The sequence below is a fragment of the Symphalangus syndactylus genome, chromosome X, assembly GCF_028878055.3.
Source record: "Symphalangus syndactylus isolate Jambi chromosome X, NHGRI_mSymSyn1-v2.1_pri, whole genome shotgun sequence".
Classification (NCBI taxonomy): domain Eukaryota; kingdom Metazoa; phylum Chordata; class Mammalia; order Primates; family Hylobatidae; genus Symphalangus; species Symphalangus syndactylus.
The window spans coordinates 37536662-37563928 of record NC_072447.2 but is presented as its reverse complement, the minus strand read 5'-3'; the positions used below and the strand labels follow the sequence as shown (position 1 = coordinate 37563928).

The 27267-nt window shown below is 39.5% G+C and overlaps 1 protein-coding gene across 1 annotated transcript in view; it reads right to left on the bottom strand.

Annotated features, from left to right (window-relative positions):
* Window positions 1-5381: 5381 nt before the first annotated feature.
* The window catches only part of PTCHD1 (patched domain containing 1), a 72686-nt gene continuing 50800 nt past the window's right edge, over window positions 5382-27267 (bottom strand). Inside the window, exon 4 of the mRNA XM_055267916.2 lies at window positions 5382-17362. Coding sequence (XP_055123891.1) covers window positions 15708-17362 — 1655 coding nt within the window. The 3' untranslated portion in view covers window positions 5382-15707. The remainder of the gene's footprint in view (window positions 17363-27267) is intronic.

The following is a 27267-nucleotide window of genomic DNA, read 5'->3' as shown; positions in this document are numbered from 1 at the left end:
AATCTCGAAGGCTCCGAGGAAGACAAGAATGAAGGAGAGTCAGAGGTTTTCAAGAGGTCAGCCTCCACTACATATCCCCAAGACCCAAATCAGTGGTGTTACCCACCCACACATGTACTGAGGTAGTTACAGGCACAACCTTCAACACCAGGAACTGGACATGTTTTAGTGGTAGTCAATAGCCCTTAAACAGTGGCTGGATGTTGGGTGGAGAGATACAGGCAATGGCATGCTGAAGCTGGCTCATTCCAATTTGTGAGAACCAATTGTTAAATTTTCAGGAGTTTTGCAAGCCAATTATTAAACCATGAGTAGGTTGGAATAGGCCATGCCACCCCTCTTCCCCTGGCAGCCAGTTGTTAAAGTTTATCAGCACACAATTGGATATGAAGCCTCTGATACAAACAAAGATAAACTAGAATTAGAGCTCTTCTTGGTGCTGACACTATACCCCAGTTTTTCTCCAGTCATCTGTTTTCTTAATCCTGTTCATACCTTAGAATGACGTAGCTTCCAGAGTACCTCATGAGCTATGATCTTTATCTGCGTCTACTATGCCTACGGTCTTAGTTTTTTAGTATTGTTAACCAGCTTTTACTTTTTCCCTTGGTGGTCTTATTCTGCTGGAGACCTTATCTAGACCTTGGCTTACCTGCCTTTAGTCTTGGCTTAGATCCCTGCAGCCCCAACCTCATGGTGTCTAAGAGAGCTAAAGAATTTGTTCAGTGTCTGCATATATATAATCATATGCCTCATTGTACCAGACTGCTGGTGCTCTGTCCGTATCCTTTAACACTTACCATTTTACTATATGCCAAGACTATCTACTGCAGACACCTGTAGCTCTCTCCTTGAGGCCTCTTCTTCAGGTCACAGATGGGGCAGGCAGGCTGGAGGTGCTGGCAAGTTAATGAGGAGTTAATAACTGTGAGTTAATAAGGAACCTTTATCCAATATTTGATGAAAGTGGAAGTTAAATACCCCAGATTACCCAGATAGAACTCTGAAGTATGTTCCATAACCATCTCCCAGAAACCTCCAATGTGATTGGGCTCCAGCTGCCCATAGAGGTAACCTGTTCATTAACACATTCCTTGTTGTCTTCTTCCCAGTCCCTGTATCACTTTTCCTCTCCCCTGCTGGTACTCCTGGGATTACCTCCTAAACAAACCACTTGCATGCACATATTGTCTCCTAGTCTGATTCTGGGGGACACCCAGTCTGAGACACTCATCTCCCTCATCATTATGTCAATAACAGAGTAAGACATATATGAACCAAATTTTGAAAAATGCTTGAGTTATAACACCTGAATAGGAAGATTCTTGGCTGGCACATCACACACTAGTAAATGTTCAACTTGGCATCTGCTTTATTTTTAATGCTGTGTGATGGCCAAACATTTTGCAGCAGTGTTTGTTGTGTTTTCCCTTTACCATGATCAAAGTAATGCAAAAGGGATACATACATACTTGTTTTTAGTTGTGTGCTTTATTTTAAAATCTGTATAAATATGAAACGACAGAGATGTCTGTTTATTAAACACTGCATTTGATTGTATGACACTACACAGTATGTCACAATATTTCAGCTTGTAATTGTGTCCTTTAGCTGTTGGTACATAATTCTATAACCTTTAGGAAAGAGTTAATCTGGAAGCTGCATCAGCCACTTTTTAGCGGAACCCAGGAGTGCTTACAATCGCAAAAGTTTGGGAAACATTTGAGCCATACTAGCTGAAGTCTCTGGATTGTTTTTTGAGTATTCAGAAACAGTAAAAGAATAAGGGAGGAGGGATAACACTTCTAGAGAGAGAAAAAACATTCAAATTAATACAATGATAAAAATATTTTCACTTGCTAAGATTTCCAATTTCTTTAGTAATGGAAAGGAAATACCCAGACCCTAGAAGGACTGAAAGTAAAGTCCTATTGTGAATTTGTATTTAATGACATTGCTGAATTTCCAGATTTTCTTTTCACACCTACAAAAGAAATGCTGGGATACAAATCCCACAACTATAGTTATTTCAAGTTTAAGCTTTGGACTCAGTGTGTATATATACAGAAATTATTCAGTAGTACTAGATCATTCTAAAATTTACCTTTTAGCCATGGAACATCAATTGCCAAGGTCTGTTAAACATATTCAGTACTACTTCCTGGTTTTCGGGGTTTTTTTTGGTCATTCTATAATTTTTCTATAATGCAAGGTCAAGCGAAAAATTAAGTGGGCCCCTTTTTCTAACAACCATACATTTCTTAATTCATATAAATGCAGACAAATATGATAGCCTGGGATCCTTTATTTGTTGGCTTCTAGGACTCTATTCTTACAGATTCAACATCTGTATTCCTGTTCAAGCTATAGTGATGGGTACTTACTATACATTCTTTTGGGGGTCTCTCCCAGTGGATGTTTTTGAACTTGGTTTAGGTACTGTGACTCAAGGTTTTTTGTTTCTGTTTTTGTTTTTATTTTCTGTGAGTCAGTGATGCTCTCTGCAGAAATGAAGATTTTCATGTAGTTGATGAAATGTCATCTCAGTGTAACACCTCAGGGGAGATAGCACTTGCCTCCAAGAGGGCAGGGTCTGGCATCTTGAGCCATGCCTTAGTATAAGAAATGTTAGTTTTCTCACCTCTCACTCTTTACTGTTGATTATTTTTTATTCTAAGAAATGACTCTTCCATTTTATAAAGTGAAATCATTGCTCCCCATGGTGGTTTTGAATAGACTTTAGCCCTGCGTCAATTTTCTAATTCTAAAAATATTTAAATTTTATAAAACATAACAATTGCTTCCCCCACCCTAGTTTTGAATATAGACTATCAACACCCTCATTCCTTCACAAGACTGCCTATTCAAGTATGAAGCACAAATGAGAATATGCTATAGTGAGTTTTTTTGTTGTTGTTGTTGTTGTTTTTTACTATCTCTTATGGGCTGTATGTGGTGGCTTACACCTGTAATTCCAGAACTTTGGGAGGCTGAGGCAGGAGGATCATTTTGAGGCCAGGAGCTTGAGGCTAGCCTGGGAAACATAGGGACACTCCTATCTCTACAAGAAATTAAAAAAGAAATTAGCCAGGCATGGGGGTGTGTGCCCATAGTCCTAGTTACTCAGGAGGCTGAGGCAAGATGATTGCTTAAGCCCAAGAATTCGAGGTTACATGTCTGCACCACTGCACCCCAGCCTGGGCAACAGAGCAAAATTCTGTCTCTAAAATAAAATAAAATAAGCCACTTATGTTTAAGATCAACCCCTATTGTCCTGTTGATCTATGCCAGCTGAAACATACAGCTTTTCATCCCATTTTAGATTCCAGCAAAAGCTAAATATTTTATGAGCTGCAACACTCACCAATTTTGCAAAGGGGAATGGTAAAATAACCTAATTTAAGATCCAAAATCATCATCTACAGTCCATTTTAAAGTGAAAATTCTTTAAAAAGAAATCCTATTTTTATCTTTTCTCATAGAAAAAAAGGACAGAAATGGGAAGTAAAATATTTTCCCCTATCGAAAATTTTCCACGTATAGACGGCATCCAGGTTGCCTGGTGACCTCATTGAAAGGAACAGTATTCATTCTTCTTCCATCCTTATGGGGAGGTTTTATCAGTACCCTTTTATAGGCAGCAACTTGAGTGTTGGCCTGCCTTCAAGGGAGATGTGGACTAAGATGGAATCATTTATTATAAAATGTCCCCAGAAATCTGGAATATGCACCTATCATTTTTCCATTAGGATAGAAACTTAACAAAGTATATGTTGAAAAATTAAAATAAACTCATTCACTTTCTCGTTTCCCTTAGCCTTTATTTTCCAGGCTATATAGGGAAATGTCAATGCTTCAGAGTAAAGCAAAGTGGGCAAAAATCCAAGGGATTAAATTTAGTTTCAGTGGCTGTCTGCTCACCATAAAATATTTCCAAGTTAGCTAAATTAATTGAACATGCAGTTATGAAATGGAATGCCCCAAGGAATTGGTAGCAAAGGCCTGGTGTGATATATTTACTTTTCTAACCTGAGTTTTTCATCTGCATTACAGGTTTGGCTTCTAAAAAAGGAAGTCAGCCTGGATTGCTGACCCTTCTTCCATTTGTTGGAGAATTATCTCTGATGAGAGAATGTTCACGCAGAAATTATCCTGTGTACGTTTACACATACACACACATACACACAAACACACAAACTCTAGACATTCCCCACCACCGTGTGTGTGTGTGTGTGTGTGTGTGTGTGAGAGAGAGAGAGAGAGAGAGAGAGAGAGAGAGAGATCTGATTTCAGTTTCCATGGAAATGGGCTAAATAAGGACTTTAGCAGACAGGAGTGAGTGCTACTTCTCCTTTAGCTGTTCCCAGCTGCTGGGTTCCAGCTCAGTACTACTGAAACAAAATCTGAAATCATCCCAGTTCTTTACATTATGATATTGTAATTTGGTACCTGTAACATATAATTTTAGATTCAAACTTTCTTTTGTGACAGTGATAATCATTCATCCATTTATTTAGTCCTGTGAAATGAACTAAAAAAGAACACTCACACAGCAACTGCCGACAATTGTTTTGACACCCTATGTATATATACTGCTTTGTTACTTTCCTCCTAGGTTTTTCTCCTTTCTCTCCATACAGGTGATGACCTATAACTAATACACCCAACATTTCCTCTCCCCCAACCCTAAATACCCAGGGAAAACCAGAATTCTACAGAAAGAAGAGGCCAAGCTTATATTTTTTCTTGGGCTTCTGCTGACTTCCTATAAGCCCAGGCAGGCATATAGGATCCTTCCCAACTACAATTTTATTTCCCCATTTGTGATTATATATTAAACTAAGGCCAGGAACTGGTTTTTCTTTTCTTACTTCAGAGACAGAGGTGTAACATTGTGACTGTTAAGCCAAAGAACGCACCATATACAAGGTTTTATAAAAACACATCTGCTGCTAAACAAACACACAAGCAAGCAAACACACAAAAAAACCCAAACCTCTGCCTGTAGGATATTGAGTCATATACACTTTTTGTTTTGATTGCTCATCTAGTATAAACAAAACAAAACAAAATATAAACAATAAAAAAGAACACATACTAATTACTCTTAAAGAGAAATGAACTACCTGGACATAAAAAAGAATGAAAAGGCCAGGTGCGGTGGCTCACACCTGTAATCCCAGCACTTTGGGAGACTGAGACGGGTGTATCACTTGAGGTCAGGAGTTCAAGACCAGCCTGGCCAACATGGTGAAACCCCGTCTCTGTTAACAATACAAAATTAGCTGCGCGTGGTGCACATCTGTAAATCCAGCTACTTGGGAGGCTGAGGCAGGAGAATCACTTGAACCCAGGAGACAGAGGTTGCAGTGAGCTGAGATCGTGCCATTTCACTCATGCCTGGGTGACAGAGTGAGACTCCGTCCCCCGCCCAAAAAAAATCAAACTGGAGATATTCCCCTGGCCCACTGACATTTGACTCTTTGTTGTGTGTCTAGTAGAGGATTAGAAATAAACCCGAAAACGTGAAAGCAAAAAAAGAAATATGTGAGATGATAGATATGTTAATTAGCTTGATTTAATCATTCCACAATGCATACATATATCAAAACATCACATTGTATCCCATAAATATATACAATTTTTATGTTAATTAAAAATAAATGAATAAAAAAGAAAAGGTGAAAGCAATACATTTGAAATCTCCTTTACATTCGAAATTTGATATCAGTATTGAAAACAGGATGCTTCATTGGAAGATGGGATTTTAATATGAAAAGATAGTCAACTAAGGACTCAATGTATTTGGCATGAGCCATTTCCCAGGTGACTTGGGGGCTTCTACATTGTATAAACTCCATGTGCAAGCATGAAAGATCGCCCTCTGGTGAAAGCTGGTCAGATGGAGAGGAATGGTGGAATTGCCAATCATCAGTGGGATGGTTTTCCCTGCTGATTTTGTTTCTGTGTAGGTGTGGGATGATGTAAATACATATTTTAGGCATTAGAGAAACTCAAGTAGTACAAAATACAGGATTTTTTTTTCCTGAAAGAGTTGGCCATTTTTTATTACATTGATATTTTAAACTATCTTTAAAAGGGAAAAATACCGTACACATTTGCCTCAAATGTAACAAGTTTAGTCTTGTTTTTATAGATATTAAGAAATGCAGGAGTCTGGGGTGGCATACACGGCCTCTTCGGATAAAACATTTCTGTTTATATCCACGAACCATTCCCCTGTAGATACTGCAAATAAGCAGTATAAACATCTAGGCTTGTTAATGTTCAGAAGGCCCTTGCTATGACGATGTAGAGGGGCACCAAAAAAGATCTGTGTGTCTCTTGACTTTAGGTAAAAATTAGAGTTTATTAATGCCCCTTGCTGCAAAGTATTACAGCTCTTTGTGGGAAATTGTTCTGGGTACATTTTTGATTAAATTCCACCCTGAGCACGTGCTGCCTTTCATGGAGAAAAGCAATGCGACTCACCCTTTGTAAAGCTTTAGGTTTGACTATTATTTTTTTCTAGTAGGGTTTTATGCTTATCTGTCTCAAAACTGACCAAGCTGAACTCATTATGTGTTCTAGCATTTGGATACTTTTTCCTAGTATGAAAATAGTTTATTATGACCAGAATCGCCCACTTGCCTAAGTGTGAAGAAACCCAACTAAAATACTGGGAAACACAACATAACTATGGCGTCTTTTTGGAGGAATAGGTGATAAGGTTTCTGAATACTCAATTAGTGGTTACTTTGATTGACAAGCTGTGGTCTTATGATCTATTGCCATGGAAGCAACTTAAAAATGTATTGTGATTTAGCCCAAAACTTTACAATATAATACGCAATTTCAGGAACTTCTTTCACTAGCAATGACAGTAAGAGAGGGGCCATGTTTAAATGTTTAAACTATTTATGTCTAGGGTGAGGATCTTTTCCAACATTACTAAATATTCAACACAGCTTCTCTTCTTTTTTGTTTTCTCACCTACTACAATTGGACTGGTAAAGGAACACTGAACAGTTATGACTATTTTGTCATTAATAATTATTGGCAGAGGTTATCTTTGTTGTTAAAAATACTAAGAGAATTGGCTATGTAGACATACTTTTTACAACTTTGAAACATTTGCACATTTAGAGGAATGAGAGAACTTTGATCAAGAAATTACTAAAACCAAGCTGAAATTTCTTTTGTTTGGGCCTAGCATTCAAGAATTCAATAATTTTGCTCACGGGTTCTAAGCTGGAGTGTAAACCACAACAAATAGTGGGTGGTTGTATTATGGGATCATAAACAACAGGAAGAGAACTTGAGTGTATTCAAAGCTGCTGAAGAGGAAATTATAGGTCAATAATTCAATAGAAAATATGGGGTCCCTTTATTCAGAAAAACACAGATTCAGGCTCTGTATCTTTATCTTATAGACAATCCAGAACAATTTACATTATCCTCAGCTCATATTCAGTCATTCCTCACATATTTGATTGTTTTCAGCTTCCCAGTAATTACTTTTTCCCTGTTATACTCTATGCCGAGATTTTTTGGGGGAACTGCACTAGGGTTCCTCTTAATGTCCACTCCCAACTACTCTGTGTGTGTGTGTGTGTGTGTGTGTGTGTGTGAGAGAGAGAGAGAGTTTGGTATAAGCTTCTAAGCTTCTAGTCTTGGATAGTTCTTCTGCTGCTTGTGTGACTCTTCTCCTAAATGGATGTTGCCTATCACCAGGCCTCCATGCATGGCACTTCCTTTACTTGAGGGTGATGAAATGCACTGATTTTCCCATCAAACTGATGCTAGGGATAAATGGAAACTGCCCACTTCTTCCTAAGACCAGGAGTTGGCAAGATGGAGGTATCACCCCATATATCCTTCCTCACCACTTCTTTCCCCCTTCTCTGGATCACCAAGCAAATATTCTAAATAAATTTCCACAATTCCATACCTTGGAAGAGATCTCTGTGGTTTTGGGTCTATGCTATTCTTCTTGCTTATGACTTGGAAAATTCCAACAAATGCAATTTTCCCACTCTGAAACTGTTAGCAATTTTTAAATTGCAAGGCACATTCACTTTTCCAGGTTTCTTTTCTTTAAAGCATACCGTTTGGCTGCTCTTAGCTGTGCTCATGCATAAGAAACATATAGAAGGAGAAGATAACATTTTTTCAGTGGTATCCTGCAGACATCTGAAGCCTTTGGCCTGCCAAACCCTACAGAACTATAGGGCTGGGCCTGCCAAGGCATTTTAATATGCCTCGGATGTGTCAGGCATATTGTAAAAGGTGGTGTGCATGTGTATGTGTGCATGCACATCTGTGATATGTGTGTATGTAAACATGTGCGTATGTATAGGTATATGTTTCTATGTTTTATAGTTGTGTTGTACATACATATATGCGTGTGTACATATCTGTGTGTCAATGTGTATGTGTGTGTGTGAAGCAGAGCCAATGGGTCATTACCAGTTTGCCCAGTCACCCACAGTCCTGGGAGGCATCATGGCAACTGCCTTGGTGATTCTGGGTCAGTGGGTAAAGGCAATTTTGACAGGATGGTAATTTAAAGAATAAATATCTGAAAGGCTGAGCTAAACATGTTCAAGATTCATCCTAGAAAATTAAGGAAATTGTTTAGTCAAAGAGAACATTATCAGTCTTCCCGAGCATGAGCCTGGAATGAGTAATGGAAATGGTCTGGGTCTTTGCCATTTTGCAGGAATTAGACAAAGCACTTTGTTGATCGTAATGAACAAAGCCCTTGCCGGGCGCGATGGCTCATGCCTGTAATCCCAGCACTTTGGGAGGCCGAGGCGGGCAGATCACGAGGTCAGGAGATCGAGACCATCGTGGCTAACACGGTGAAACCCCGTCTCTACTAAAAATATAGAAAAAAAAAATTAGCCAGGCGTGGTGGTGGGCACCTGTAGTCCCAGCTACTCGGGAGGCTGAGGCAGGAGAATGGCGTGAACCTGGGAGGTGGAGTTTGCAGTGAGCCGAGATGGCACCACTGCACTCCAGCCTGGGTGACAGAGCGAGAATCTGTCTAAAAACAAAAACAAAAACAAAGCCCTGAAACTTCACATCAGATGATACAAAGTTGAGCTAATATTCCTCCATCTCAACAGAAGGCTTTCCTTATCATGGCTGGGCAGAAGATGATGGAAGGGCCACTGATCAGCCATTGGTGTGTCCTTTGTGCTTCATGCAAGGCCAGGTAGTGATTCACTCAGCCTTTCCCATAGGTCAACCCAGGTGGATTCCGTTGTCCTTGAAGTTCTACCAGCAGCAGCAGAGCCAACAAGTACAGTATAGTCATTTATTTTCCAACTTCCTGCAGCAACCTATATTTTATCTAGTTTCTGACTTGGAGTCAAGAGAACTGGGCTTCTGCATATTTGTGTATAAAACACACTTGTCCTTTTTTTTTTTTGAGACGGAGTCTCACTCTGTTGCCAGACTGGAGTGCAGTGGTGAAATCTCGGCTCACTGCAGCCTCTGCCTCCCGGGTTCAAGTGATTCTCCTGCCTCAGCCTCCTGAGTAGCTGGGACTACAGGCACGTGCCACCATGCCCAGCTAATTTTTTTGTATTTTTTAGTAGAGGCGGGGCTTCACCATGCTGGCCAGGATGGTCTCAATCTCTTAACCTCGTGGTCTGCCCGCCTCAGCCTCCCAAAGTGCTGGGATTACAGGCGTGAGCCACCGTGCCCGGCCACACCTGTCCTTAAATGCACCCATCTGCCCATGGCCATGGTTGCTTCTTTGCCCACTACAAATATTAACAAGATGAATGAGACTTATTCTCTCCATGCTTGTTTGAGAGTAGGGTACTGCACGTGTGTGAAAGCATGCCTGGTGTAGACATCTCAGAGTAGTTCTCATTTGGGAGCAGCCCTTTTAAGCATGTGGTATGCAGTTGCAAAGCAGCATATAACTATATATAACCTGGAAATAGGCTGCTCTTCCCTGGTTCTTTGACAGGGCACACTTCTATATGTTGGCTTTGTTGGCTGCTGCCTTTATGTGTGTATGTGTGTGTGGGATGGTTACTGAAAATTTGAGGCTATATATATTTTGTTGCAACAGTGAGAATGTGGTAGCAACCTGGTGTTCCTCTTGCCAACAAGAGCACAGTACAGAGGGCTCCTTTCCTGGTCCTGCTGTGGAGGGCGTATTTAGCTGCTGCTAGAACATGAATTGGCACTGAAAATACATTTGCAGAATAAATAAATGAATGAATGAAAGAATGAATGAAGAATAAATGAATAGAAGTAGGCACTTGGCTTGGGATGAATAAACCAATATTTTGAAGCATTTTTGGATCCTTAGAGAAAAGATAGTTCAAAAGGTCTTGATTGCTCATTAGCCAAAATGAGGACACCAGGATCACACTCCCAGTGAGGTCTGTATTAATTTAGGACAGTGGTTCTTCACCCTTTTTGGGTCATAGACTTCTTTTGGAATCCGAGCCCTCACTTTAGGAAAACGCACATGTTGAACATATACACACATTTTTGCATGTAACTTAATTTTAGGGAACTCAGAGACCCCTCCCATGAACTCATTTGGCCCCCAGGTTAAGACCCCAGTAATTTAGATGAATAGAATTTGGCAGTAAAGTGTCAAAATGGAGAAGGAATTGAGGCTAAGAACTAGATTTTAATTATAGTCTCATATCTGTTTCTAATTAGCTCTGTGAATATAATTTCATTACTCCAGGGTTCAGTTTTCTCATGTGAAAAACAAAGGGGTAGGCTTAATTCTAACCAAAGATTTATCTGGTGTCAGCATTCTGGAAGGAGAAGATGCTGGCACATTCCACAGGAACATCACTTCTTCCACCAAGGTTTCTCTGCTGGTTTTCTCCTTGGTACACATTGCTTTCTTTGTACTTTGAAAAGAAGGCTTCTTTCCTCACCAGGTAGGCTCCTAATCAGGTGGTACTAATTTTAATCTAACTCTAAAATCTGCAGAGAGGCCATAGCTCTCTGGTTGCCTCACTTCCTCTTCCTTCCACGGTGCTCTCATAGATATCAAAGAGGACTTCAAACAAATCACCTGGGCAACAGCGGGGTGGGTGAGAGGCAACCTGGGGGGGACATCCTGGCACTGCCTATTCAGGTGAACGGATTATAGCTCATCCACTTTCCTCTTTGCTTTCTCCTGGACTGGCATGAAACAGAAATAACAGTTGTAACCACCACAGGGAGGAACTCTGCAATGTGTTGGCTGCAGCCATTCTTAGTTCTTTGCCAGCGAATCCACTAACTTAATATTTTTCTTTGTATTGCAGCTTTACTATGCTTTTAAAAAATAGGAACTTTATGTCTCTAAACACCTGGTGCTTTTTACACAAAAGCAAATTACCTAAAGGGAATGTTTACATTCCCTCAGACAAGCCAGCCACAGTTATTCAGTAATCAGTGGTGTCCCTTCCCCATCCCCCAAAGCAAGTGCCTGTATCCGTTTTTTTCAAAGATCATAGTATCATGCCAACATCCAGGACTTGCAGCCCCTTTACAATGGCCCCACTATGTGGTGATCAGCTTCATTTTGAATGTCCTAAAATGACTGGTAATTAACTACCTTCTGTGGCAACTCATTGTATTTGTAGCCCTAATTTCAGGCTCAAATCTACTTCTCAGTAGCTTTACATCCCGAGCCCTAGTGCTACTGTGCAAGATTGATGAATTACAAATAATGTCTTGGGTCTCTTTCCTTTGCCAGGCCTTTCCAAGAGTGCTTTCCAAATGTCATCTCTCATCTCATTCAATCCCCACATTATACCTGCAATGCCACTCAAAGGTAGGCTCTACAGGAGCAGATTTTTAAAAATCTGATTTGTTGGCTGTTGTGTCCCCAGTCTCTCAAACAGTATCTGGGCAATATTTGGCACTCAATAAGTATTTGCTGAATTTAAAGATATTTACTGATATTATCCCCATTTTACAGATGAGAAAACAGAGTCACAGAGGTCAAACACTACTATAAGCTACAGGGGTACTTTAATAGGATCCAAAAGAATAAAGCCATTATGAGGAAGACAACATTTGTGTCCAAGCGGTTCTGCCTCATGCCACACCCCCAAGACAGCTGCCCGTTCCACCTTTTCTTGTGATGGACACGGCTGAGCTCTGTCATTGACACTGGAGAAAAGTGGTGTCATGGTCCCATAATGCCACTTACGATTGGGTGGTGGTTAGTTAGAATTAAAGGGTCATAAGGGTTACCAAGGGCCTCATTTGGAGGAGTATATTGCATACATAAGCATGGCCATGGAGGATGGCATCTGATTATCACACTTCTGACTGAAAACTGAGGGAGTAAAAGGCAGAAGGTAGGAAAGGCAGAAGCAAACACAAGCAAACACAAACCACAAACCAAATTAAAGCAAACAAACATCAAAGAAACTAAAAACTCCAAAACCCAAAGCAAAGTAAAACTTATGAGCTGGAACAATGGAGAAACATTTCATGAGGGTTTGTCTTCGTTTTTCTCTGGAACAAACTGTACTTCTTTTAACCTGAGGAGCCCTGATGCTGCTTGTTGGAATGTTGCTGTAGGCTAAACAATAATGCCCTATTTCAAGTATCATTTTTTTTTCTTGCAAACACCACATTCCTTGTGAATTTACATCTTCTTCTGAGTTTCACTAAATGAGAGAATATCACCCTTACCCTGACTTTTAAAAATTTTCCTTATGAATGGCCAAAAAAGTCCCAGTATCACAGTTTTTTAGTTGACCAGGAGAAATATTTTTGACGAATAGAATATTTTCTTTGGTAAACAAACAACAAACACCAACTAAAAACCAACCAAGTAAGTTTCTTTGGTAAAGTGGACGTTAATGTCTTGGTTGGAATTAATTGAAAGAAAAAAACACAGCTTCTTCAAGTGTTTGCAGGGATCAATTTTTCCCTTTTTATGGCAATTCAAAAAGTAAAACTTGATGAAGTAAAGACTTAGATTTTATGGGGATGTGATTCTGAGTTACTTCTAAAGTGTCTTCTCCGTAGTGGGGCTAAACCAATGCAGCAGAGCAATAATCAATAATCAGTATTAACAAATAAATAATAATTATCTAACAATAAATAATAAATCTTGGCATGCATAATCTCCCAATAGAAAAATTCATTTCACAGTCAGAATTCCATAAGCCTTCATTTCAAGTGCTGAAAAGAGAAGTTGACAAGTTTGAAAATGCCCTTCATTAAAAAATACAATATCCCAGGGTATACAGAGACTCAGTCAAGTTGGAAAACTACTATTTGTCATAAAACAAAGTTCCACAGGAAGTCATTCAGGTTGACCAAATTGAATGATTAAATTCTCAACAAAATCTATTTAATTGGTGTGTGTGTTGTGTCAGGTTTTGTGGAGTCGCTTTAAGCCGAGGTGCTCCACGTGGCTGACACTAAATCAATGACTGATTTAGAACACACTGTTCAGAAAATGATTTAGCAACACATGATTTAAGAAGAAAACCAATCCCCTCTTCAGTTGTGTTTTATAAATAATAGCCTATTTGCAGGCCCCTTGGAGACAGAATTGATCGAAGATCTATTATGCAAACTTGCCCTTTTGTGAGGACTGTACTTGTCCTCAGATTAAAGCTTATTATCTTCTAGTTGAGTGTATAACACGTTGGTATTATCACTTAGTGTGTCTGCAGAGGAGACTGAACAACTGTGTAATGCTTTAGCTACAATCCCCTGCACATGTATTTAGAACAGTATGGACAACAGTACGTGAAATAGAAAGCACAGGTTTGCACTTGTTGTGGTTACATCTGAATTATTCAGACTTTTGGAAAGACAATGGCAAACCTAAACCTCAAACATTTTAATCTCAGACACTAAAAAAAGTCTGCCCTGTGGCCAATAAAGTCCTGTGTTCTTTCTTTGGAAATGCATTTTGAGAGGAGTAATAGCCATCTTATGAGAATACTGAAAATTGGCCTGCCCTGTCTTAGGTATGCTGAAATGATGAAAATCCTTTAGTGGTGTGACCTGAGTGAGTCACTTTATTCTCCTAGGTCTCAGTTTCCTCCTCTGCAGAAGATAGGTAAGTTGCACAGTATGTCTGCTAAGGTTCAGAAAGGTAAGATGCTTTTGGGAAATGCTTACCACTACAGATGTCTAAATAAGCTACATCTCTAAAAGGGAAAAATACTGTAGATATTTGCTTCAAATGTAACCAGGTTTTAGCTTCATTTTTATAAATGTAAAGAAATGCAGGGGCCTGGGCAACGTATACAGCCTTTTTAGATCTAAACCATTTCTGTTTAGATCTATGAACCATTCTTCTGTAGATACTGGAAGTCAAGAGTATAAATATCTAGGCTTGTTGATGTACAGAAGGCCCTTGCTATGATGATGTAGAAGGACATCAATAAAGGTGTGGGGGGACCAGCAAGGTGAGGTGCAGCCAGTTTAGCAAGAGAATTGGACTGCCATCATTGATAGATTTGTATTAGTGAATACTTTTTCCAGCCTTTTCCATCTATCTCCCTTTTGGCCTTTTATCTCCCTGCACTTTCTACAAAGCTTCTCGGTGTCAGGACTTAGACTTACCAAAGATCTTCTTCCCCTCTCTGTCTCTGAGCAGGTGTGTTTCACAGCAAAGGCAGACTGGCACTACAAGTTGGAAGCAACAGCAAATAACTATTTCAGTGTTCATTGTTTTCTCTCAGTTGTGTGTGGGCAGATGTTTCTGGGTATCCATGCAAAAAATGCATGTAGGGCCAATCACAAACAGCTGTACCAGCTGGCTATTTTTTTGTTGTTGTTAAAATGGAGACACTATATCTGGGTCCAAGTAGACACCTGCTTTTCCTCCATCATGTCAGGTATTTGGGTTTGGCCCTGTGGTTTTGTGTCCCTGGATCCTCCTGCCAAGAGCTATAACTAATAAAGCAGACCCATTTGGTGACAAGTGACAAACTATTCCAAAATAGAATCACACCAATTCTGCAGTGCTGGAGCTGTCATTGGTTTTAAGGTGTTTTAAGCAAACCAAACTATACAAATGTTAAAAGCATACCAGTGGCGGAATATGATCATTTCATTGTAGACAACAAAACTGCTTCACCTGGGTGAATTTAGGGGTGAATCAATTTTAGTCCATGAGTGATGGCCACTCTGCCACATATCAGTTTCCAAGGCTCTGGCTTGCTTTTGCTGGTCAGAACTTTCACAAGCATCTCCTTCAGTGTTAGGGAGCTAGGTGAGACAGCTAAAACCTCAAACCGCAGACCATGACTGGAGCTACTGCTCTACAGAAGTTCTGGAAGCCTTATTGTTTGAACAATGCTTAAAGCTGTTTCTGCCTTGGCAGTTGACCTTTCAATCAGTGGGTTTTGTCACAATGCCAGCAACATCTGCAGTTTGGAAAAGGCAGGATCCTGCTTGTTAATAAGCTTTCTTCTATTTGATCTTAGTTTAAGAGACTTTAGGTCTCCTAGGGTGTGTGTGTGTGTGTGTGTGTCTATGTTTGTGTGAATTCTCATAACACCTCTGTTGTTTTAAAGACTGAAAATATGCCATGCCCATTTCTCCCCATTGTCCTTTCCTTTTTTTTTTTTTTTGGCAATGCCTGTTTCCTGTCTTTAAAAAAGGGAACAACTTTGAATTTAATTGTTTCATTAACATAATCTCTTTGGTCTTGATAAGACCTAAGGTGAAAATATGCCAAGGAGACATTATCACACTGTTGTAATTTGGTCAACCACACGGGTACTATCGATATCTACCATTTCTACACACTCAATTTCCTCCCGGTTCTCAGGATTTTTCTTCTCTTTCCTTTTTTTCTTAGAGGGTGGCAGGAAAGTCAGTATCACAGGTAAAATGGCAAAGCAGTGAAAGAAGGTGACAAATGCTATTAAAAACAAGCACCTGAACAGTGTACAGGTCAGATTTGAAGGCACAGCTGCAAGAGGAATCAGACCAACAATATAGCAGAGGTAACTCTGTAAAATAGCTACCCCATGCACTTCCAGGGCATTTTTTACCCATTTAGTTCTTGTGAAATCCTTGCCCAGAACAAATGTGGATAACATTGGAGCACAATTGTCAATTGTGTAATTAATTCCATAAATTAAGCATAGCACAGAAATGCAGTCCAGTTCTACTTTCCATAATGTCATGAAACCTATCACTCCAAACTCCACGGACACAACTGTTAGAGTGATCCAGACGTTAATCAGTGAATCTGCCACCAGGAATGCCGAGAAGAAGAGCAGGAACAAAGCACTGATGCAGGAGTTGTGCAGGGGGGCTCCCAGAGAGGAGGCATATCGATCCATGTACACAAAGGACGGATTGAAGACGATGAACTTCACCTTGGAGGTGACAGAAAGTCTCCTCAGGGTTTCCAAGAGATCATAGAGTTCTTCTCTGTTTGTTTCCATGGTCTTGGCCACCAAAAACATTCTGGAGGCCACTACATCGACCTCATCATTGTATTTTTTAGAGAAGATGATGTCCTCTTGAAAATGTGAAAATTGAGGGGCTTTCAGAAAGGAATTCCTCAACATGTCTGTGAAATTTTTCTTAGGCAAGCCAGTGGATACATTGAGTTTCCGAAGGTAATTTAAATAGCTCTCAAACCAGGATATCCGCACAAACCCCTTGGTGTATTCTAGAACATCTTCTTGGACACTAGTGTTCCAGTATTCTATAGACTCATATATGTAAAACCCAATCACAGGACTGTAGTTGCTAAAGTACTTTTGCTGGGCAGTAGTGTAGTCAATGGTTTGTGTTGCGGTTGCTACAATGTTACTAAGGTCTGACCCTTCACTGACCTGCAGATAGCCCATTAAGGCAAAGGAAATATAAATAAGGTAAAAGAGAACTACAAAAGGCTTGACATAGGTGTTGGTTATCCAGTCACAGTAATAGCGTTTGAGGAAACATACCAATAGGTGACTCTCGTAAGTGTTCGCTTCCTCTCCTTCAGTTGTGTCCTCACTGAATCTGGCCGTCAGGAGAAACCTGTACCATGCCGGCTTCTCCTGCAATGCCTCAGGCTTTGGGACTTTTCTACAGAAGATACTATGCTGGTAATTGTTTTCTATGTAGCCAGTGAACACTAGGCTGGAACCATAAAACGAGAGTACATAGAGGTAGTTGAAGAAGATTGCAATACAGGAATTGCAGCAGAAAATCCTGGCTGCCTCAATGTTCGTGAAAGGGCTGGCCCCTATGCCAAAGGTGACCAGGTACATGGCAGTGGTGAGAGAAAAGGAGAGCATGGAGTCTGCATAGACTGCTGCAGTTCTCTCTTTAACATGTTGGTCTTCTCTAGTTTTCCTCCAGGAGGATAACATTTCAAAAGTCCCATATAATCCATGACCTAAGGGGGCAGAAAAAGACCAGAGCAGAAGTTTAAAGAATTAATCTCTTAGGAGGGAAATCAACTTGATTATGAGGGACTACTGGGTCAAAGGAAACGTAACCAACCCTAGTGGTGACGTGTATGTAAATGCCAATGATTTCTCCTATGCGGAGATAGACCCATGTTTTGATGAATCGTATATGTTAATGGATAATGAAAGGGCAGCTAGAGAAGCAAAGATCTTCATATTCCCTCTGGCTTAAGAAAGTTCTCTTCTTTGGAGTGTTCCACCAAAGAAACTGCACTTAGATGAACTTTTGCCTATAGAAAGCTGAGTAGAGCCAGTCACGGTGGCTCATGCCTGTAATCCTAGCAACTTGGGAGACTGAGGAAGGAAGATGACTTGAGACCAGGAGTTCGATATCAGCCTGGGCAATGTAGCGAGACCTCATCTCTCAAAAAAAAAAAAAGAAAGAAAGAGAATGAAAGAACTTAGCCACGAATAGTGGCTCATATCTGTAGTCCCAGCTACTCGGGAGGCTAAGGCAGGTGGATCTCTTGAGCCTGGGAGTTGGAGGCTGCAGTGAGCCATGATTGTGCCACTGCACTCCAGCCTGGGCAACAGAGCAAGACCCTGACTCTAAAAAGAATAAAAGCTGATTAGACTTGTGCATATGTCTCTTTGGGATTTTTCCCATTAATAGCTTAGGGTTATTGGTGCAGTTTGGTTGGTGGAACACTCCGGAGAAGAGAAGATGTCTGGACACTCATCATTTTGCTTTCCATCCCCACAAGTCTGGCTAGGGGTCAGTGCAGGGGAAGATAGTGGGCAGAGGGTTCTGAGTTAATGTCCCGTCACCTCATTTAAAATTGGCCAACTGGAGGGTTTTAGTGATAAAGAGGCAGTGTATTTCATTTGAGTCTTGACAGGAAACTAAATCACAGCCCCCTCTTTTTTCCCTCCCCAAATATCAGGGCAGGAAGCAATAAATCTGAGAAAGAGGGAAGCAAAATAAGTAGGAGTAAAGAAGTTTCAGTGAAGAAAATATAGAACAAATAAGATAAATATGAACTCTCCTGGTTATTGATAAAAATTAGGATTTAGGTTGAAGGTTTATGACTTGCAATTTGTCTCCAGGGATCTATTTGACCAATTTTGGTTATTCATACATGACTTATCAAGCAGTGATATAATACATCAGCAGTGACTCTGCTAGCTTCTCCGCACTATTTGATAGTGGCATCTGTGGGAAAGAGCCAGATCAGTAACCCCTCTGCATAACTGCTTAGTGCCTTCGCCTTCTGGTATAGTATTTCAGCAATACTGAAATAGCAGAGGTGCAGTAAATGCCCATGTTCTGACTCCATTCTGCTGCCTGGAACCTGATCTAGCATGACTTCTATCACCTCTCCTAGTTGGAGCCAGACATTTCCCTACTTCGGGTCCCTGTGTTTCCAGGCCACTGCAACACTCGAAGGCTCACCAAAATGACCCATTGTGGATTTCGATAACTCCTGTCTTGGCACTGGGGATCAGCAGATCTAATTTCCTGCTTCCATGCCTTGGCATATTCAATCCCATTATTGAGGATAATAAAATCTTTACCCTGTGGTACAATAGTCTTGTTTTTAAAAAGGAATTTAAAATCTCCAGCCAAGCATAATGCTGAATAAAGTGAGTCACTGTTATCTCGTGTGTACAATAGCTAAGTGCACATCTTCCCTCATGCCCAGGCTAGTATTTATATGCTTATTGTGAAGTCCTGGCCTCATATCTGAATGCCCATTTCATAGTAATGATTTAGGCCTATTTCCTCAGAGGAATTTGGCATTTATCTTAATTGACTAGGCATCGTTTTACAGCCACTTTTAGAAGTCATGTCAAGGCTGTCAATTTGTTAACTAGCACCAAGGCCCCTATTAAATTGAAGGCACCTAAACTCCCCAGACATGAGTAAAAAGTAACTCATTGACTGGCATCCTGTTGTTAATTATGCTTAGGTAGTTAACATCTAGCCTGGAGAGGGAACATGATTAAATCTGTTTCTAGTGTATTTTCAAGATGGACCCATTGACCTTTGATTAAGTAACCATTCTCTTGACAATGAGGGTAAAAAGAGAATAAATACTTCTGAGGCACTGTCCCTGAAGAAATAATATTGACCTTTTTTTTTGTTTTTTTCTGGGGCCATGTAGAGCAAGTAAGCTTTGGTGGGCAAAGCACACTTCAGGGGATCACTGTAAATGGCAAATAATTTTTAAATGATATTTACTTGCCAGAAACACACAAAAAATTTAAACAGGGTTTTAGTACTGAGTCATTAAATATGGCAAGAAAATAAAGCATATAGCAGAATTAGAATTAGTCATATAATAGAACTTAAATCTGTTTTGCAGTTCTTTTAAAAATCAGTGTGATGTTTTATAATGACATTATCTGACCCTGATTCTTGGAAAATACAATGGGAATCAATTTCATACCTTGCTGTTGAATAATCTTAGAAGCTAATTGAGAAAAGGAACTTGAATTAACAGAGATATTAGGTGACAAGACTGAGGCTCCAGGGCCAAGAATGAAAGTAATCAAAATCAAGGAAAGGTGGAAGTAGGCTGTTAGCTTCTCTCTTGAGTTCTGTTGCTGCATTTTAAATGCCTTGTCCTTCTATAGTTTGATCTTTTATATTGAGTCCTGGCTCTTTTTGCATATGTTCTTGGTTTGGGGGCAGCTCCAAAGAGAATTCTAATTTTATTCTTAGGGGCTTTTGGAAACGATGCCTTTCCTTAGTTCTTCTTGCTACAGGTGTGTACATGCAGCCACTCACAGAAATCAGAAGAAGCCCTGAGAAAGAATTTGTTCCAACTGATCACTCAGCATTTGTTGCTAGTTGTCCCTGGCTTTGCCTCCAAGGGCCCCGACCACCATTCCTGATAGGTCAGATTCCTCTTTCTCAAGCCACACCTCTCTAGCAGATTCCTACACCCGAATCCCCAAACTGGAGTTCTACAGCATCTTACAAGAGCCCTTTGGATTTCTGGGACAATTGCTGATACCATAACTGGGCCTCCTTCCTGAAGCTTTGTCAGTCAAGGGAAGGACAAGTGCTAACATAGCTGTGGTCACCTCTTAAGGATTAACAGCCTGGAGTGCCTGGCTGGCAGTTGTCCTGGCTCACAGCTGGGTATTTTTGCTGAAGAGGTTGGCCTGTTATCCTATAGGAAAGGCCATCGGTGAGGACTCTGTTCTGGCCTGGATTCAAGGGGAGACACATTCCAAAAGCCCTAGGAACACGAGGACCATCCTGCCCTCCAGAATGCCGGAATTATATCTGAGTTCCCCTTGCAACTTTCAAGGGTATCCTTTTAAATGCAAACTCCTCTGGGACAGTGGTCTACTGAAGCAGCTTCCCTTAGGTCTGGGGAATGGGACGGAGAATGGAAGTGGGAAAGGAATAAAGAGGAAATGGCAGGTAGGAGAATTTCACAGAGACGAATTTCTTCAGATTTTCCTTCAGTCAGGTCTGACCTTGTCTTTTACTAGCACTCCAGAAACTGGGCCACTTGGAGTCAAGGAGAGACAGAGAGGATAGATTTTGGTAGGTTCTGTTCCTCTCCACTTTCTTCTTTCAGTGGATGGCTCCCTTCTTTAGCATCATCATCATTCATTGCTTTTTTTTTTTTTTTTTTTTTTTTTGAGACGGAGTCTCACTCTGTCTCCCAGGCTGGAGTGCAGTGGCGCAATCTCCACTCATGCAGCCTCGGCCTCCCGGGTTCCAGCGATTCCCCTGCCTCAGCCTCCTGGGTAGCTGGGATTACAGGCACATGCCACCATGCCCGGGTAATTTTTGTAGTTTTAGTAGAGACCGGGTTTCACCATATTGGCCAGGCTGGTCTTGAACTCCTGACTTCAGGTGATCTGCCTGGTCGGCCTCCCAAAGTGTTGGGATTACAGGCGTGAGCCACCACACCCAACCCGCTCTCCTAGTTTTAGGGCTGTAGTCCAGCAAGCGGAACTCTGATGCCAAATCTTACAGACATAGGCAAACAGATACTGCATGTGGACTGAAGATACTTTTCAGAGGTCTGACTATTGTTTTCTACTTTTTAAAAAGGTATTTTAAAAGCAAAAGTACTGCTGTTTGCTTTGCACTCTAGTTTTAAAAACTTCTCTACAAAGTAGGAGTTCTATAAGCTTCTCTGTTAAATCTGACCAGTGGGCCTATGTCATTGGCATAAAGCATCACTTTGGCAAATAACAATTTCCCATCTCCAAAGTCCCAAGTCTGTTCACAAGGACTCCCTGGTGACAGAACTCATGGGGTGGGGGCAGGGCAGAGCTACCTAAATACAGATTTTGATTTTGGTCACTAGGGACCCTGTGGTGGTAATGGGAGTCATGACTAATCATTTGAGGGCCAGGTCACAGCCTGAGACCTTGAGGTAAAAGACTGTATCATAGTGAGGATATCAGGAACGTCCACATCCTGACATCCTCACATTCCAAGGATTACCCTGGATGATACAACATCCCAGGGGATTCCTTCTTTTACAGTCACAGTGCAAGACTGAGGAGTTGCCAACGGGAACTGTTAAACACATACTGATTCTATCAGATTTTGAAGATAAAAATGCTTTTAAAGCATTCTCTTGTCCTTTAAAAGCATATTCAAGATGTTTGTTTCTATTTTTGTTACACTGCATGTCTGTATTGTTACATGCATAAGAACAAATGCATATCAGTATATGAAAAAACACACACACACGCACGTAAAGAGAGAGAGAGAGAGAGAGAGAGAGAAGAGAGCGCCAAGTTCTAATTATTCGTGAGTGAATACTCTCAGGCAGCTTGAGGTTTTTGTCAGGCCAATAGGGCTCTTCACTAATGTTGAGGCAAAATTTGGGCTGGGAGTGTGATTTTAAAAAGAAAACTGCTTTTATTAATTTTCTTTGCAGTAAACTTTGGGGTTGTCATCTAATAAAATAAAATACTAAAGAATTTGGGCTAATAATTTTTCTTATTCTCAAAAGAATTTTTATATCTGAATGTGTTGTTAACTCTCAGACTTTGGAGCTAATGAAGAGAAAAAGGAGCACAGATGATAAATAACACTAATGGTGGAAAAAAACTCAACTGGCTAATCCTCCCATCACTGAGGGTGACTATTAAGCACCCTCAGAAATTAAATCTCACTGTCACCGAGAACTTTCTGGGGCGTGACCAAAGCCTTCAGGGTTGTTTATAATCCAGTAAGACAGAATCCGCTAACAAATAGTTGAGAGTTAACCTTTCTTTACCCAGTAGATATACTTCTGGAAAGTTGCTCATAAAGTGAATAATATTTTAAATGTATTTAGTGGTTTTGCTATTGGAGACAGTCTGGGTGATTTTTTTTGTTGTCGTTGTTTGGTTTTCAATGAATAATCATAGGCAAATTGATCTACTTTGTATAATACTTCTGGATTTTGTAAGTCAGATTTTTCTTCAGGCCCAGATTTTCCCACCTGTCCCAATATACATAGCCACAACACAGCAGCTGAGAGATGCCGCTGGGTGCTACTCACATTTTAATCCTCTCCACGCTAGCAGGATTCCCTCATCCTGAGTTCCTCAAAGTAAGGAATGGCTAAGAAGGAGGAAATGGGATGGCTTGCTGATTGATGGATGATCTTTCAGTTTCAGTGTGAAAACATTTAATATCATGAGTCAATGAAGCTGTTTATAGCATGCCTGGGCAGTGCCAAATTTCATATATGGAAATAAAATTACTACATTCTTCTCAAAAATTCATAGACTATAATCTATAAGCAAAATCTGCTTAAAGCCTATTTTATTCTTAGAAAAGCTTCACTAAGTAGCTCATGTTTATAAGATGCCTGTTTTTCAATGTCATCCACATAAATTCATGATTTTTGTGTTTTTGAGAAGAAATTTAAAGTTTATATATGTCTGGGTTGAGTAACATCTATTTTCAGGGAGAAGTTTATTAATTGGGTTACATTTACACTTTGCCAGTTATAAACATTTACTTTATAAGCTGAATTGTTTAGTTTATTGCAGCCTGTTTTGTCTCAGAGTTAAGAGTAAGAATAAAGGTCTACTCTGTTTAAGTAAAGACAGATGCTCACATCAGGGGGAACACACACATCTTATTCTTTGTACTAGAGACTTGTCACATTTTGAAAATTCTAATCAGAGCATTGGGTTTTAGTCTTAGAAATGATTTTTCTTCACTAGATAGCTGCAAAAGAGAGCCCTAGAAATGAATTTGCTTATAGCTCTTCCTTGTTTAAAGATAAAGTATTTAGATATTGTGTGTATGTACATTATATAAGACCAGTGTGTATAAATGTGGCCCATAATATATGCTATGGTCATTGCTTAATTTCTTTTCATATAGGATACAGATGTCATGTATAAACATATGTATATATGGCATATCCTATTCAAATACATCTTATATATTTACATACAAAATGTTGGACTCCTGTACACCAGATGGTATATACAGAGAAATATATAGCACTTCTATTTAAATATTCAAGCAATATATATTACATAATATATGTTATAAACACATTGTATGCACATAAATACATAACATGAGCTTACTACATATCATATTGCATATGATATATAATACAGCTAATGTGATATATAATATATATTATGCACATAGGCTATAAAGACCCATATACACACAAGAAGAACAGTAGGCTGATGTGAAATTTATTTTGCTGATGAGGCAAAATAATGTTAGTGTTGCTACACCAATCAGTGTAGAGAAGGGGCTATAGAATCCCTCTCTTGGGCTTCATCTGTCTATATTTTGGTTCTTGAGTAATAAAGTAGCCTTGGTGAAATGCAGGGTTTTCTTGACAATAACTATGAACCTGTTTCGGTTGTGAGCTTCTGTATATCCATCTGGTCAAGACGGCCCAGCTGTGACTTTCTGAGAGTCTATTCCAAATGTAGACACGAGGTATTTCTCCTCAGGGTCTATGTTTAGTTCAGTGTCCTGATGTTGCCTCCTGCTGCCCAACCTTTACAGGGTCTGTCTCTCCCTCATTCCCTGGGCACGACCGGGTAGACAGACCACCCACGGGATATCTGGGAATTCTGGGTCAAAGACAAAGCCCCTTTGTATTCTTCTGACTGAGTTCTGCCTTCCTGGACTTGTGCCCCCAAGTCCTGTTCCTGTCTTACTTTATGGTTAAAAATAGAACAATAAAACTTGTTTTGTTCCATTCCCCTAAACGTATTTATTTCCACCTACTCTCACCCTAATATGATTGGTGGAGCGTAAGAATAAAAGGGCAAGAATGAATTACAAGCCTAAATTACATCATCTCCTTGTAAATTAGTCCCATAATGACCATGGGCCATTATAAAAAAAGATATTCAGGAGACAAATTTTGGAAATACTGTAAAGTAAAATATCTCTTTAAAAAAAATAGATGTACACAAAAATGTGAACAACAAAACCCTTATAAATCAGTTTTTTTCTCTAGAACATGCTGAACCTATTACTGATTTATATCTAAGCAAAGTATTTCCACAGCATTCTAATATACTTCTACTCCATCAGGCAAATTGTCATATTGTTGCAAATAATGGATTTCTACAATAATGTATTAGACTGAACCACACAAAATTACCATTTTTGTAGTTCAGAAATGACCAGATAATGGTACCAAGTTTGTAGGCCAAAAATGGTTGGATATTGGCAATTTCATATGGTTTAAATTTTATTATTATCTGACTGATTTTTCCCCCATTTTCTCATGGGTTTCGAAATATATCAGAATACTCATCAGGAAAGCAAAATCTTTCAGGTTTGCTTAAGTTTAGAGCAAAAATAATTAAGAATTTCAATTTTTCAGTTGGAACTAAATTTTTTGCATGAGAATTTTTGCCCTTCCCTTTTTATGAGCTCCATATACTGCATTATATTTCAAGTGGCATCATATGAGAGCAAATTCTTGAAGAATGGAACTCAATCTTCTGGTTTCTGCTACATATGAATAATCTTAAAATGCACAGCTAAAAGAAGCCAAACTTCCCTGCTATTATTCTTTTCCTAGCACTAATTCGCAAATTAGAAATAATCCACTAATTCTTTCTTCCTTTCACGTCCTTGAATCTGAGTGACCTGGTTGGCTAATTCAAAAGGAAGAGAACACCCTGGATCTGACATCTGACCTCAAAATCCCAAACATTTGAAAAAGGGCTTAAAGAGTATTTTTCATCTCATAAATCTCTGGGGCTCTTGTATCTTGATAAATGCAAAGCAACCTTTATAAACTAGATTACATGTAGAAACTAATATCCAAACTCTTTCACTATGACTTCAATTCTCCTTTTTAGCTGTACAGGATGTACATGAAGCAACAAACCTTCCAGATGCAGAAGGGAGAAAACTTTCCTTTGGTTCCCTTCTATATCCTCTAACATTCTATCCCTTTCCTGATTGGTATCTGATCAGCAAAGCTGTGGAAACATTAAGCCTGTAAGGAGAGCTTGCACACAGAAAACCTATGCCAATTTTAAAAATCATACCCAACTGGAGAATAATGGTGTAAATCTTCATCCTTTTAAGGAAATTCCATAACAGATTAAAATAATTAGCATCATATATTCAGAAATAGCAATTCAAGTAGCTCACTACTTGATATCAATATATTTGGAAAGGGATGTTATTTTATGCACGATAAGGGTATAGACCAAATAAACTCTTCTCCAAATTAGAGTAACTAAAAAATGTCGATGAACATTTATAATGCTGTAGACCTTTTAGGATTTCAGCTCTGAATAAAGTGATATGACTCATCTGGACAGAGGTTTTGGCAGAAGTGGGATTGTCTAGTATGCACAACACTGATTAAAAACATTCTAAATCATGATGTATCTATGCTTACATCATTGCCAAAATGATTCATCTGTGTAGGATATATTCTTATTGCCAGAACTGTCACATATCATCTTGGCTAGAAACACACAGTCACATCCCATTATGGTGAACTCTTAAGAGTTTATCCAAATTCTTTCCTCTTCTGGAATTTTGTCAGGTTAATACTGCTTGACACATGTGATGTTAAAATTTTCCATTCTAAATCTAGTGTCATTTTGGCATTTGGCTGGATTTGGCCTATGTGACCAGAATCACACTGACAATGTTCAGTTTGTTGGATTTTAAATCTATAATGTTTATCACATTATAGACCTATTGACAGTCAAGGAAATGTCCGTGTTTGAGACTTTTTCTAAGATACTTCACCTTTTAAATGAGGCTATATACTTTTTGATTTGATATTGTATTTACATAACATACTAAATCAAGTTTTGCTTAAATCTGCTTAGGTTAAGCATAGCCATTTTAAGCTATAGACAGGAAAATTTAAACACTGGACAGTTTACTGTATTGCCAAAACCCTTAGCACTGCATTTCTTCTTGGTCATTTGAAATATTTACTGGCATTTTAGGAATGGTCATCAAAAAACCCCAGAATTAAACGATGGCCTTGAATGCAACATTTATGAAGCTGCTCTTGCTTATATTTCATTTTATAAACTCTTAAAAATGAGGAGTTTATCTGAGAAATACAGGAGGGCGACCATCCTAAATCCAGGCACTGTTAGCTTTATGAGCATATTAAGCACCCATTACATCGTGCAAAGCATTTATTGTAAATGGGCCTTAGCTACTAAAACATGTAGCTTCCTTTCATGTTATGACTAAGTAATTTGAGAACTCTTTGGGCTGAGAATGTACAGAAAGGTTGCACACTGACTGTCAGCAGGGAAAACTGCCATCAAATCAATGCACATAACATTCCTCACAAATTGCAAACAAGGGCTTATTGGGCACCTGTGGTGCATGGTCTCTTTCACTGCAAATGCTAGATTTTTTCTGAATTGAACTCTGATG